The sequence below is a fragment of the Uranotaenia lowii genome, chromosome 3, assembly GCF_029784155.1.
Source record: "Uranotaenia lowii strain MFRU-FL chromosome 3, ASM2978415v1, whole genome shotgun sequence".
NCBI classification, from domain to species: Eukaryota; Metazoa; Arthropoda; class Insecta; order Diptera; family Culicidae; genus Uranotaenia; species Uranotaenia lowii.
This window is the reverse complement of record NC_073693.1, coordinates 279,123,654-279,138,724: the sequence shown is the minus strand read 5'-3', so window position 1 is coordinate 279,138,724 and position 15,071 is coordinate 279,123,654. Positions and strand designations below refer to the sequence as shown.

The 15,071-nt window shown below is 35.8% G+C and overlaps 1 protein-coding gene across 2 annotated transcripts in view; it reads left to right on the top strand.

Moving 5' to 3' along the window:
- The window catches only part of LOC129758108 (cytotoxic granule associated RNA binding protein TIA1), a 211,341-nt gene that overhangs the window by 109,834 nt on the left and 86,436 nt on the right, over positions 1-15,071 (top strand). For both annotated transcript variants that reach the window (XM_055755560.1, XM_055755561.1), the window contains one exon: positions 8,417-8,504. In XM_055755560.1, the coding sequence (XP_055611535.1) occupies positions 8,417-8,504 (88 nt within the window). The remainder of the gene's footprint in view (positions 1-8,416; positions 8,505-15,071) is intronic.

The window sequence follows — 15,071 nt, the reverse complement described above, 5'->3', positions numbered from 1 at the left end:
ATTGTCTTATATAAACTATGAAAAAATACTACTAATTATGAGAAAAAGGCGTATTTGAAAGATTTTCTGTTCTTCACAGAATTCAAATTGAGACTAAAGTTCAATTTTTCTCCAGTTTTAGTCAGTAAAATTTGTAAAAGTTTTCCAAAAAAAAGCGGGACATTTTGAGGAAAAAGCGGGACAGCGGGACATTCAACAAAAAAGCGGGACATGTCCCGCTTTTGCGGGACGGATGGCAACCCTAAGTTATTGTGTGTCAAAGACCTCAATTTCCTGCGTTAGAAATGGTCAAAGCCTCGTATAAAATGCACTGATAAATGCATAAAGCATGATTTGCCCTACTAACGCAGATTTACTTCCAATCGCAGCACTCCGAGAAGTTTCCACACACACGCGCACGTGACTTTTATTAGGATATATTGACAGTTTTACACGAACACCACCTTAGCAGGAGGCCTCAGCCATAACCTCAAACCATGGGAGAACAGAATCGATTTTTGAGAAGGGCGCACGATAAACGCGTTTTTTCGGTACTCATATCGACAAATTCGCCCTGTGGAAAAACGATACACGGTGTTCGTGTTTTGATTTTTTTGGGCGTTCAGGGTTGCCAAGTGCATTGATATTTGGAAAATGATTATATTTTTTAATTGCATTGTTATTGCATTGTTATTGAAAAACCTTTTCATAAGTACTGAGAATTTGCAATATTCCCGTAGATTTCTAGAAAAAAATGAAATGCAATTAAATGCGTAGAAATTGATTGCAACATTTGTCTGAACGGAATAACAACTGCCTGTATCGCACACTTAAACGATGTAGCGAATTATGTGGATTTGTTTATGATAATCAGAGCATGCAGGAGATTATTTTCAAAGTCAACATAGACGGGCTTTCATTAAATTACTTTTTTTTGTAACAGTTAATGATTTGGCATTCGTTTAGAAGATAGAAACAAATTTTGAATCTATCAAGCAGTATATGAAAACATATTTCAGATGTTTTTAATTCACCTTAAAAATTCATTAGAAAAATATGGCTTATCTTCATCGATTTTGGGACGCCTCATGATGAATTCAAACGTTTAGCTGTTGACATTCAAAAAATTTAATCAATTAAGAAATATTATAATTAGTTGAAATCAAACAAATACTGATTTTAGTAATGCACCTAGCATCACTGGTGAGGCCGCCAGCAAATCAAAGTTTGAGGTTATGGCTGAGGCCAATTCTTCGCCAATACTATCGTCCGTATATACCCTTATAGAAGAGATTGTAATGAAATAAACAAAAGTTACCAGGTACCAGAACTAAAAACAGAGATTTGGATTCACTTATTCAATGTTGTTGTTAAAAGAAAATTACTTTGAATGAACCAATCCAACGGCCACGTTTTGGAAAACCACCAGATGCACAGTAAAATTTTGAAATGTGCAATTGTTTTTGACTCTCGAAAATCGAAGATTCTCGGATTTATCCAAAATCAGACAATTTCGATGCTAATTTTTCAAAAATCAGCCTTTCAGGTAAAATAAATATCTTTTTTTTTTTTTTTTTTTTTTAAAAAACGAACACACACATATAGGATCTCAGTGAAACTTCATGTTTCTTTGAAGAGATCTAATTTTTTACTTAACCCTAAGGCGTACATCTTTCAAAGATATTATGGCTAGCATCTTACAAATGCTAAAACCACCAGACCACAGAAAGAGTACTATATGTGCCGTGATCGGGATTCGATCTCATGGACTCTGGCTTAGAAGACTGGAACGCTATCCTCTAGGCCACGACCGGCGGCCATCTTGGGAACGAACTCACCAAATAATCTCTGATCCATGATAGTTGATGATGTATTTCACTTGCCCCTACTCTCTTGGCCGGTTTCAGCTCTGTGCAGCACATATTAGGGTAACTTTGGTCGAATTATTCTTCACGTCGAAGGGGGCTTCAACACTCGATCTCGATCACTTGATCACACTTAACGATTAGTGACACATTCAGCAATTCGATACTTTAATAGTTTTAACATTTTAGACCGCTTTTACCACTAAATATCAAAAATAATAATTTTCAACGACGGAGAGAAAATAAAACACGACCGATGCCAACAAATCATCGCCTACTTCTCCTGCATTATAATTTCATTGATTCTTTTTTAAATAACCAAATATTTTAGTTTTTATCTTTTGAACAGAATTCTCATAAAGTTAGCAAAAAGTATTCTATTTTTTCTGAATTATTTAAATTATTTTTTATTTAAATTATTTTTTAACAGTCCATTCAACTTTTGCATAAACGTTTAAATTTCACTGTTTTATTTTTTCATGTTATGATCGAGTAGATTATGAATCTGTGGAAAGGAAAGACGTATATATATTTTTTAATTTGTTTTAAGTATTTTGAATAATTGAATAAAGAATGGTTGAAATTTGTTAATTCTTTATCAAATAGAATCGCACAGATCTGTTCCGAATAAGAGCCAAATAAAAAGTGAACATTGATTTTTAAATAAATTTTAAAAATCACAGTAAGGTTGATTGATTAATTATTTGGGTCATTTTTGTCTTGTTTGTCATTTTCGTCATGAGAGAAGAGTAGGCGTTCGCTGAACCAACAGCACGTGTTTGTTTTCATGCTGTAAAAAATATTTTGAAATTTTAAGAAAAATATAATAAATTTGAGGATTTAACAACCAATACAGAAACAGAACGTAAGAAATGTGCGAATAAAGTGTTTTTGAGTAAGATGCGCGTAAAAACCATGTACATGATTCGTTTGTGAGGTGCCAAAGGAAACGGTCGGAAGTTTTATTGGCTCCATATGCATTTATGGAAATCAGTATTACAAAAAGATCAATGTGGATCAGAATAATAGGCGATGTATAATGTTAAGAAAAAATTGTGTTTTAGTTTAACTGGTCAAACATGAAGAAATGTGAACTACCTACTTTGACCGCTAGTTTTTTTTATGACCAATCAATTGAATCGAAATAAATGTTCTTTGTGTGGGGAATAATGGTTGCAATGTTGAATTGAATTGAAGAAGGATGCGGAAGAAATTTGTTAATGCATGTGGGCTCAAATATGTTCTGTATAAAACCTGTTATTCTCAATGACTTCCGAATGTGCACCGTACTGTACCGTACACAAACAACAATTGAATGTCCATTTGGAGTAATAATAATAAAAAATTGAAAAAATATATTTTCAGGTGGCTCCATAGAGTTTTTTTTATGTGAAAGATAAACTTGATATTTTCATTCCCTTTTAGCCCATACGTCATTTTTTTAATCAAATAAATTTCTATTAATTTAATCGTTTCTATTATTTAGTAGTTCTTTCTAGTAAAAATGATGAGAAGAATGTTTTAAATATAATTAACGAGTGATCAGATGTGTGAGGTAGGTATACTACGTGACTTTGCTTTGAGGTCAACTACGGAAGTTTATGCTAAAAATGTCATCCATTTACACTTGAAAGTTACAAAAAGATATTAAAGATCGCTACCCTACCAGATTCACCAACTACTGTTAGTCGAGTTTTATGCATTGCAAATAACCTCAAATGTGATAAAGCTTTAATGGATCCTGGGGACTTGTCATATGCAATTTTCTTTGTCCGAAATCAGCATGAAGTGTATACGAGATTAAAAATATTCTTGTGCCAACAATAGAGGCTATATTTTTATCAAACAAAATTATTGTTTTGCCATGGAAAGAAAGTATCATCATATCGGATAGGTTTTTTCCTCCCTCCACCATCAAAATCAACATCAACACACAAGTATTCGGAGAGCATTCTTCAGCTGGGAACGAGTTTGTGATTTTTTTTTTCTTGTTTTGGTGAATAAACTTGTCCAATTTGCCTACGGGTGTACTGATTTTTGACGTGCTCGGAAAAAGAGCAGAAAAACAAACCCCGGCGAGGCGATGTTTTGCATAGTCCAAATCAAAACCGTCCAGCTGGCAACTTGCTCAACCATGCTTTCCATCCGAACAATTCTAAAATAAACGAAAAACCTAGAGAATGGTTCATCGTCGTCGTCCCTTTTTGCCATCCTCACGTCCTCTATGGGTCAGAGCAGAGCAGGACTGAGATTGTTATCAAATTTATATCCGACTAAAAGGGTTGGATTATTCTGCTCCATTCTTCGCTTTCGTTTTAGGTTACAACTTTTGGCTGCTGCATGGCTGAGATGAAAATGTAGCTTCTTTATCTTATCTTTTTTACCGACAAGGACAATCGGGATGGAAAGTTTTACGCCAGCACAGAAGAAACACAGCACGGATGCTTTAACTTTTTATTTGCCCAGCTTGAAGTGAGAGATCAATTGGGCAAGGGCACCGGAAAAAAGGTAAACGTCACTTTTAGGTGACTCGAGATGACGCTTTAGCACTACTGTCGTCGATGCTGCTTCAATATAAAATTCGTTCCTCACTTCACTCTGGGCTCGCTTCCATATCGAATTGTCATCAAAGAAAACTGCTCACCATATTCCATCATTTTTACGACAACGTGTACAGTACACACTCGGGCGCTGATTTGCATGAAAAATCAATGCCTGGCAGCACACATTTGCGGAAGAGCGGAATTGGATTGTCGTCCCATATTCCCATAAAGGCAAAAATCATCTCAGGAGGGCACCACACCGTTTATGAGATAAATCAAAGCTTGCACATCGTTATCTGATGCCAGTTTTCGCCGGATCGCGGAAATTGCGTGTACTCACACATACATTCATACACGTGTGTAGCATGCACTTGCCACGTACCTACATACATTCAAACTCAGGGAAATGTGAGCGCACTTTGGAATATGGATATATGGGCACTTTGAATTGGTTTCGTTGTTTTCTTCTGATTCTGATTTTTGCTCGGTGCATCTTAAATTTCGCGCCACATGTGATTTATGCCCCATTCATCCATCGCTCGTTTAAATTTGATGAGGAATTTTTGAATAATTCGTCGTGTGGAACCTAACAATCACAGTAGGCTACATCACTGTTGAAATGACGAACTATGCTTGGATATCTCTGTCATGGACAATCGAGCAAAGTATGCTTTGAACTCTTGTAGTTTATGCCCACTTATATTTCTTATTCAGCGAATATCGATACGAATTTTCAAAACTTTCTCACCTTATTCTATATGTATTAAACCAGAATGTTTTGTCCTAATCTAACAGCATCATTTTCTACAGTATATCAAGTGTTCCCTTTGGAGAACACTTCCCGTAGACCTGTGAAGTCTTCCAACTTCTTTAATAAAGGTATTTTTCTGTGTCATGAAGGTCTGCGTAGAAAACTGTAAACATCTCTACGGCATAAATTTTAACTTAAACACATTTAGTCATTGATATTATAAAACGCACAATATGCGCTTCAAGTGCACGCTGACACACGGGCACTCTTTTATGTTTAAAAAATGTACCTCACATGAAAACAAAAAAAAAAACCAAAACACAGACAATGCCTGGGGGCCAATCTAACCAATTCACATTGGATGCAATTTATAATTAATGACACCATAAATAAAATCTCTACGCACAGTTGATTGCGGATGTCCTGTGGATAGCAGCAGCGGTGCATAAAAGGCGGGCAACCGATTTGACTCGACATTTCCGGCCGTGTCGGGGTCATCATCGTTGAAATAGAGTAGGTACCTACCTACATAACTACCTACCTAGTCAATTTTATTGTTTTCCAGTTCCGAAACTATCTTGATTGTACCGTGTCCGGCGCATTGTTGCGTTTCTTCAGTCACATTCATGGGTGGATTTTTTTTTCTTCAAACGAATTGGTTATTAAATCGTCCAAAAACTAGTCAATAATTAAGAGGGAAACATGAAAATTTGTTCCGTGGAGTCTCTCAAATCACAATTAGTGATTTTTGTCGAACTAAACTCAGACTTTTTCTCTTACCTCTTCACCCAAGTGCTGGAAACAACAGAAAAAAAATCACTAACAGGAAAATACTACAGATGGATTTAACCCATTCTGGGTACAAGCTGGTATTTTTACATGATTGTTCACAGCAGTCTTTAACGGGCTTTTTGGTAAACATGAAATATTTATTCGATCCCTTTATTCCAGCCATCATTCTTTGGATAGCCGGAGGTTCAATTGGTATTTTGCATATTGTTTAATTTTATGGGTTTTTACCACTAGCGAATGCGTGTGTCGTAAAACATCTACACACATACACATCCACAGCCACATTTGAACACGCAACAAACGGCGGGAGCGCAAACACATGCATGAATAGCCCGCTGATATGGTGGTGGTTATAAAGCGAAAATAAATACTGGAAAACCATACATGTGTTGTATGGCCTTTTTGTGCTTATGGTTTCGTTTTTGCTTTAAATAATTGTGTTAAAATTCACTCCTTTATCAAACATACATGGGCGGGTGAAAAGTTGCGAACCCCATTGATTCGTCCAGCGAAAGGAGAGGCAGACAGGCAACAAGGGAAAGAAAATTTCGCTGCATTCGGCCGGCAATTTGTTTATTGGACCGTCCGATCGGACCGATTTTGGGGCCCGATTTTGTGTACCTTCCTTCCAAAATAAAATCAAACAAAACGCATGTGAACCGCAATCAGTGGTTAAATTTGTCCTATTTTTTTATTGTATAAATTCAATTTCCATTTAATGAATGTACTCTGGCAAGGTTTCAACTCATTTTAAATTTCTTTAAAAAATTGATAACGTTGTAAAAATGTCTCTAGGTAAGAATGACCCTGGTTGTTTAACTCCCTTAAAAAAAAAGAAAAATGTTGGAATGAAAGTTACCTACATTTTTACCACATCGAAGACACCTAGGATAAAAAAAACAATAAAAGAGGGTCAAAATCGATGGTGAAAAAAGTTTCTCGTGAAGCACTAGTAGGCATTGATATGTTTGTTTATTTTTTGTTATTACCGGTACACGTGTTTCTTTAATGCTCCTGCCTGAAGATTCATCAAGTTAAAGTATTGTTTATCATATTTTAGTGCGAATCAGATGTAAACTGTGAAAAAAGTGAAGTGGAGTCTGAGTCCACGGGTGTAATACGAATGAAGTTGTAACACGTTTACTAGTTACTTTTGAAAGCATTGTTGGTTCTGTGAGTCAAAAGTATCTGAAAATCGTTTTTAAACTATTTAGATTAAAAGCAGCACTTTAGAAAGAATGTTAATCAAAATCGATCCTCCGTTTTTTAAGGTTTTTCTAGAATCAAAACACAAGAAAAAAAAAACAACAAACTCTACAGAACATGTATAAATTTCTATTTTATCAGTGCCTGTTCCCGTGGCATAAAACATCTTGTAAATAATACCCGCGAAGCCCATATTTGTTAAAATAATACGAATTCAATTACATGAATCAAACGGAATGACGCTATGCGGTACCGGCTAGCTCATCCCCCTCCAAAACGGATAGATTCCCAGCGACCTCCCGGAGTGTGTGTGACCATTTCGAGCCGACCCATTCATCCCAATTTATTATTTGTTATTATTTAAACTGAATACAAATTGAACATACATATCGCGGCCCGGTTCTTTTTATTTTTCACCCTTATGGGCCTTTGTTGGTCACTTGGTTCGCATTTTGGGAATTGTTTGGCCCCTGTTTCCTCTCTACTTCTTCCTACCCCTTCTCCAGTACTTCCGACGTGCCTACCATTGCAAAAGGAAGTATAATACTTTTGTTTTATTTTTCTCCCGCTGCAACGGTTATTATTCAGATCGTAATCGGAATGATTCAGAAGCGGAACCTCTCTAGAACATAAGCTGAAAATTATGTCTCACGTTTTGAGTAAACAACTCGAAAAGGGCTCATCAATTGCAGTGTTTTGCCCAGTTGAAGGCCCTTTCGTTATGTTACGACACATTTGTGGCTCCCATACCTTCAAAATTGAACCTATAAAACGGATAGTAAAACGCTTCGATATTGATTCCGAACTTTTTCCACTGCTGTTGCGTTAAACGATCAACTTTGTTTGTCTTTTTGCCCAGTTTCTCCATTTTTCTTGGGATTGCTCGAACCAGCGATAGGTATAAGAAGAAACAATAACACATTCCAACGCCTTTCTTCAAGCGCTTCATCAGAAACACTCAATCGGAAAGATATTACCTCGATGTGTGAAGAAACCAGCCAACGTTAACTAGGTGGCTGGGCAACTGACCGGGAATTCGCTGAATCCCTAGGTCCGATGTCTGGAATTCCAACCAAAAAGATGGGAGCGATAAACTGTTAGGAAACCGCTTCTTCCCTTTCATGCGACTCTGACTTACCTACCCATAAATGGCAGATTGCTGGTGGCCAGTCGCTGGCTGGCTAGTCGACCGGCCGACCGACAAACGATAGAGATTAATTTAATATAATTTCCTTCCACCCTTAACGCACTTCTCCTTTTTCTTGAATCTTTTCTTGCAGAACATTATCACATATTTGTCGGAGATCTGAGTCCGGAGATTGAAACACAAACGCTGAAGGATGCCTTCGCTCCGTTCGGGGATATTTCGTAAGTACCACCTGTTTCATTAATGTTAATAATAAATAGGCTATCAATTGTGGGATTATCTTTGTGCGTTTCGCTGAAAATTAACAAATCTTAAAATGTGAATTTTCAAAGTATGTAGTAGAGAGTTGTTAACAACGCACATGGCAGTAAATATTGTAATGACAAAAACTTGAAAAAGGATCACTTAAAAAGTGGGTTCTTAGAAAACTTTCTCTGATAACTGCTAGTAGTGTAGAACAAAAAATACAAAAGTTTTAAAAATTACAACAATTAGAAAAATTACAAAAATGAAAAAAAAAAATTAAAATGACAAAAATGACAAAAATGACAAAAGATGACAAAAATGATAAAAATGACAAAAATGACAAAACTGACAAAACTTACAAAATTGACACAAATGACAAAAATGACAAAAATAACAAAAATGGTTAAAAATGACAGAGATGACAAAAATAACAAAACTCACAAAAATGACGAAACTGACAAAAATCACAACAATGACTAAAATTACATTAATGAAAAAATTAACAAAAATGACAAAACTGACAAAAACACAAAACTGACAAAAATCACAAAAACCACAAAAATCACAAAAATTGCAAAAATGACATAAATGACAAAAATGATAAAAATGATAAAAATGACAAAAATGACAAAAACGACAAGAATGACCAAAATGACAAAAATGACAAAATTGACAAAATGACAAAAATGACAAAAATGACAAAAATGACAAAAATGACAAAAATGACAAAAATGACAAAAATGACAAAAATGACAAAAATGACAAAAATGACAAAAATGACAAAAATGACAAAAATGACAAAAATGACGAAAATGACAAAAATGACAAAAATCACAAAAATGACAAAAATGACGAAAATGACAAAAATGACAAAAATGACAAAAATGACAAAAATGATAAAAATGGCAAAAATGACAAAAATGACAAAAAAAAAATCTGACAAAAATGACAAAAATGACAAAAATGAAAAAAATGACAAAAATAACAAAAATGACAAAAATAACAAAAATGACAAAAATGACTAAAATGACTAAAATGACTAAAATGACTAGAATGACTAAAATGACAAAAATGACTAAAATGACAAAAATGACAAAAATGACAAAAATGACAAAAATGACAAAAATGACAAAAATGACAAAAATGACAAAAATGACAAAAATGACAAAAATGTCAAAAATGACAAAAATGACAAAAATGACAAAAATGACAAAAATGACAAAAATGACAAAAATGACAAAAATGACAAAAATGGCAAAAATGACAAAAATGACAAAAATGACAAAAATGACAAAAATGACAAAAATGACAAAAATGACAAAAATGACAAAAATGACAAAAATGACAAAAATGACAAAAATGACAAAAATGACAAAAATGACAAAAATGACTGGAATGACTAAAATGACAAAAATTACACAAATGACAAAAATGACAAAAATGACAAAAAGTGACAAAAAGTGACAAAAAGTGACAAAAAGTGACAAAAAATGACAAAAATGACTAAAATGACAAAAATGACTAAAATGACTAAAATGACTAAAATGACTAAAATGACTAAAATGACTAAAATGACTAAAATGACAAAAAGACTAAAATTACAAAAATGACAGAAATGACAGAAATGACAAAAATGACAAAAATGACAAAAATGACTAAAATACAAAAATGACAAAAATTACAAAAATGACAAAAATGACAAAAATGACAATAATGACAAAAATGACAAAAATGACAAAAATGACAAAAATGACAAAAATGACAAAATAGACTAAAATGACAAAAAAAGACTAAAATGACTAAAATGACTAAAATGACTAGAATGACTAAAATGACGAAAAATGACTAAAATGACTAAAATGACAAAAATGACAAAAATGACAAAAATGACCAAAAATGACAAAAATGACAAAAATGACAAAAATGACAAAAATGACAAAAATGACAAAAATGACAAAAATGACAAAAATGACAAAAATGACAAAAATGACAGAAATGATAAAAATGACTAAAATGACTAAAATGACTAAAATGACTAAAATGTTTGTCAATGTTTGTCAAAAATGACGAAAATGACTAAAATGTTTGTCAATGTTTGTCAAAAATGACAAAAATGACAAAAATGACAAAAATGACAAAAATGACAAAAATGACAAAAATGACAAAAATGACAAAAATGACAAAAATGACAAAAATGACAAAAATGACAAAAATGACAAAAATGACAAAAATGACAAAAATGACAAAAATGACGAAAATGACAAGGTTATAGGTGCTTTCATTTTTTTCTGATTGGAACTAGGTTTTTTTTTCAAATTTGACTGATGTTTTTCGCATCCTCACATTGAAAAACTGTTACACACACGTTTGAAGCCTTTTATCTGCCGGTTTCTCTTTAATGAGCTTTTGCACATTTAGAATGGATTTTGGAGAAGGGGTGGGGAGGCGACCGGCTAATACAAGATCGTTTCCAATTCCGGATTAGTAGGAAACATGCTCAACTGAGCGAGCAGGAGGATTGTGGTTACCCGGGCTACCAAGTATCTACTCATAATTTGGGCATGTGGTGGTAAATTCGTGTTCGGATGAAATCGCTATCCCATTGTAAAGCGGCGAATTTGGCTAGGATATTTATTTATTTATTTATTTTTCTGGCGAAGGCGAAACGAAGGCGCATGGATTATCCCGGCTTTTCGTCTGTCGACAGTGAAATCACTTTTAAAAGATGACGAACTCGGTGACAAAACAGTAACTTTTAGCTATTTTGTGGCGAGTGAAATTTGCATGAACTGCTGATGGGGGGAAAACGACGATGCGGATGGTTGTATGATAACAAGAGAAGGAAGGCAACGAGCTGTGTTTTGGGGCCCTCGCTTGTTTTGAACAATAGGGGAAGGGTTTCGGTGTTTGCTTTTATGTCTGGTCTGATACGCTAAGGATCGTTGTTTGTGGATAGATTTCTGTTGTTGTGGAGTGAGAAAAAGGTTCACAAATGAGTGCTGATTTATCAACCCCAAGCGCAAATATGGGATAGTTTAGTCTGGTGTTAAGACAAACAAAAATTTAAGTTCCAGCGACTACTAGATGAATCGGCATCTTTTGCTGACATTCGAGCTAACTTGAATCAAAGGACTTTCCGAGACACCACTTACGAACTATTTTAGAGTGTTTGTGTGCCTTTTAAAATGTTGTTGATTATATATTTTTTACAAGAATCTTTATTACGAATAACCCACACTTTCCAGTTAGTATGATTTACATTGCAAACGAAGCAGGCTTTGCTGTAAAATTGGATAGCCTTTTTTTTTGTCATCGAGTTATGTTTTGATCTTGATTCATAGCATACTGTGTTTGTTGATAAATAGTGGAGAATTTCAAAGTATCAATATAATAAATTCACGTGTTTTGTTAGGTTGTTGAAATTATTGTTTTTTTTCTGTGTTTTGTTTTGAATATATGAAGTAGGTAAATGGCCAAAAACAAAAATTCGAATGTGTGTCGATTATTTTCAGAATAACCTTCTTTTACAAGTTCAAAACTTTCTTACCGCTGAAATGTGGAATCCTCTAAAAGATAGGGCACATTATGCTTTTTTCCCTTTCTTGAGTTTACTTCTAGCCAAAGACGACGACGACGTGGACGAGGGAGACCTTTTTTTCTCCGAGTTAGCGCCACAGGTACCTGCTCGCTCTGCTCAAGTCGATATGGTTCAGTTTTCCCCATCGATATTATTTTTCAACGCCCTCGCAGCAGTTCTGAAGCCAGCAGCCTGAAGCCTGCCAAAGGATGAAACACACACGCTAAGCATGTTGTTTAGCTTTTGCTTGCCGCGTTCACGTTTTTCATTTTGGGCCTGAGCCACCGCAAAGTAGAACTATAATATGGCAAATATTTATCAATTGAGAGAAAATTGAATTTCCTTCCAGAGACTGGCAAAGGAAGAAAGAAAGAGGAAGGAACTGGGAAGCAGATGATGATGGCTGCCAGGCTGCTCGTGTGATCTGTAACAACAAATCATGATCCGACTGCTCATACCTGCTCCTGGCCTGGCTGATGTTGTTCCTTAACGACGGGAGGGAGTCACGTTCCCACATTGCCGTTGCGGGAAAAAAGTTGAAAACTTAGGAGTAATTTTTACGGAAATCATAATCGTAAAAATGCTGATCCTTTACTAAAAGGGTTTTATTCGGAGGCTTTTATCAGATAGCATATCGATACGTTTCTGTCCCAAAATCACTCGTAACCTTAATATTGCAACTTCCCTCTCTAATGCATTTTTGTTTAGCACTTGTAACTTAAGAATTTGCACGGCTTTTGAACCTATTCTTGAAAAAGAACAAATGACGTGCAATTGAGCTGCTTTGAACTCATCCTTAATTCTATAAATCTAATGAACGAATCGAACATGGAAAAAACGTATTTGATGCTCAGTGTCGCATTCCAATTCATATCGAACTCGACAGCAGTATTCAACTTCAATCGATTTCAAACGAGGTGGGTGGTGGGTGGCGCCGTATGGGAAATTAATGACTTGGCCCTCCCCGCCCGCTAACACAGTATTCCACAGTGAGCGCGATTCGGTGTACAATTTTCCATGTCTCGGTTCGCTTTGAACTGCACGGTTCGTCTCGGCAATCAATGATGGGGACGCTATCGGATAGCATGATCTGATGATACATGATACCAGCCACAGAATGAAACCGGTCCTTATCACTGAAACAACTCTTCTCTATTTGCATCTCTCGCCGGGCCGGGCCATCGTCAGTAAACTGAACTGGAGATATTAATTCAATTATGAACACATCAATAACATCCGACAACGTCCCCCGAATGCATTGATTCCGGGTTGGGGAATGTTCCTTTAGTTGGGTCTTTTTTTTCTCCTTAGCCTCATATTGTACCCCCGGGCTGGAAAGTGGGACTTGAGAAAAATAATAACAAAAATAAAACACTGCCGGGCTTGAAAGATGGAATCAACTGCGGCGAATTTTGATTGATGGCAAACATAATTTGTTCAGTTCTTTGTGTCCCAGAAGGACCGTCCTTCCTATCAGCATCACGGTCATTCCGAGGCTCCCCATAGAATTGTGATCTATTTCCAAGTTTCTGCATATCGGACAATCCATCTTTGAAGCTAGGCCGAAAACAAATTCAGAAAAAAATACTTCTGCGGATGGTCATGAGTAGGGTTGGTTTTGGCGGCGAGGAGCTAGCTATCAAAGAACAAAAAGTCCGTTAGAATTCGGCCTGATCTCGTGGGACACTTTGGGGTGCTGCTGTGTAGAACCGGAAGTGGCATTTCTTTTTCATCTCTTTTTTTGTCTTCTGCTGTTGCCAGTTTCCAGTCAAACTGCAACAATTTTCCCAACTTCGCATGCTCAGAATCGGGTTTATCCTCCACTTTTTTTTTTGTTTGCTCATATCAGATGCAACACACGGCAACTGAATTCGGTTTCCGAGCAGACAGGACTCCACTCCGAGAACAATCGATCGGAATGATGAAGGTGCAAGCAGAAGAAAAAAAAAATCACGCGAAATTGAGTTTGTCCCACGTTTCGCAATCTCCGATCTGGGAAGAAAGAAGCACAATAGGAGTCGACTAGAAAAAAAAGGAAAAAAGCGAAATATCAACCAGACATCATCAGGACCTACCGAACAACGACAACGACGACGACGACGAATCGAAACACCATCGGTTTCATATGTATAACCTACTTTTTGTTCTGAACGTCACACTATCGGAATTCGATTATTTGTGGCGGCAAATTTATGCTCTTGACGTTTAAAGTATGAACAATTTCAAGCTGGAGAATATTTTCTACATGTTTTATTTATTTAATTTGTGAGTGTGTAGTCTGTATTCTATTCGCGAAAACTGAAAAGTTGAACTTCGTATGGTGCTTGTAGATAAGTCTACACAGATAAACAATGTCAGCTACATTTTTTTTTCAATTAATAATGTGTAGTGATCCGTATTCTGAAGAAATATTTCTGCGTAAGGCGGAGCAACACTCTTACGAGATAGCGCAATCAAAGGTTGAGAGAATCATCCTAGTTCAGTCATTTCTGTAAAAGTGTTTGGACCTTTTTGAAGCCGTATTGTAATTAGAATCTAAGCAAGCCTTGGTTAGGTGCGGTCGTGTTTTTCTGACTCGCGACATTTTTTTCGCTTGAATTTTCGGGGAAAATGAACATTTTTAATAATAATTTCTTATTGTACTGAAGTCCGGTTTATCCGAAAAGTGTTTCATCGGATTGCAGTAATGAAGAAAATGTTTTCTCCCCGAGTTTAATTTGGAATCAGTGTCGTGCGTTATGGTTCTCCTGTTTCGATTATTTTAGTGCGGTTTCCGATTGGTTCAGCAGGATTTCATTTTTTTCAAAGTGCGTGGAACGTGAAGTAAAGTAATTAGAGTGAAAAACTAGAGAAAATAATAATTAAGGAAACGGCAGGCCCGTCCGGAGTATACGTGTTCACCACATTTAGACTTCGGACCAACCAGATTTCATTGTATTGGTTAAGGTAGTGCTACCTCTATCCC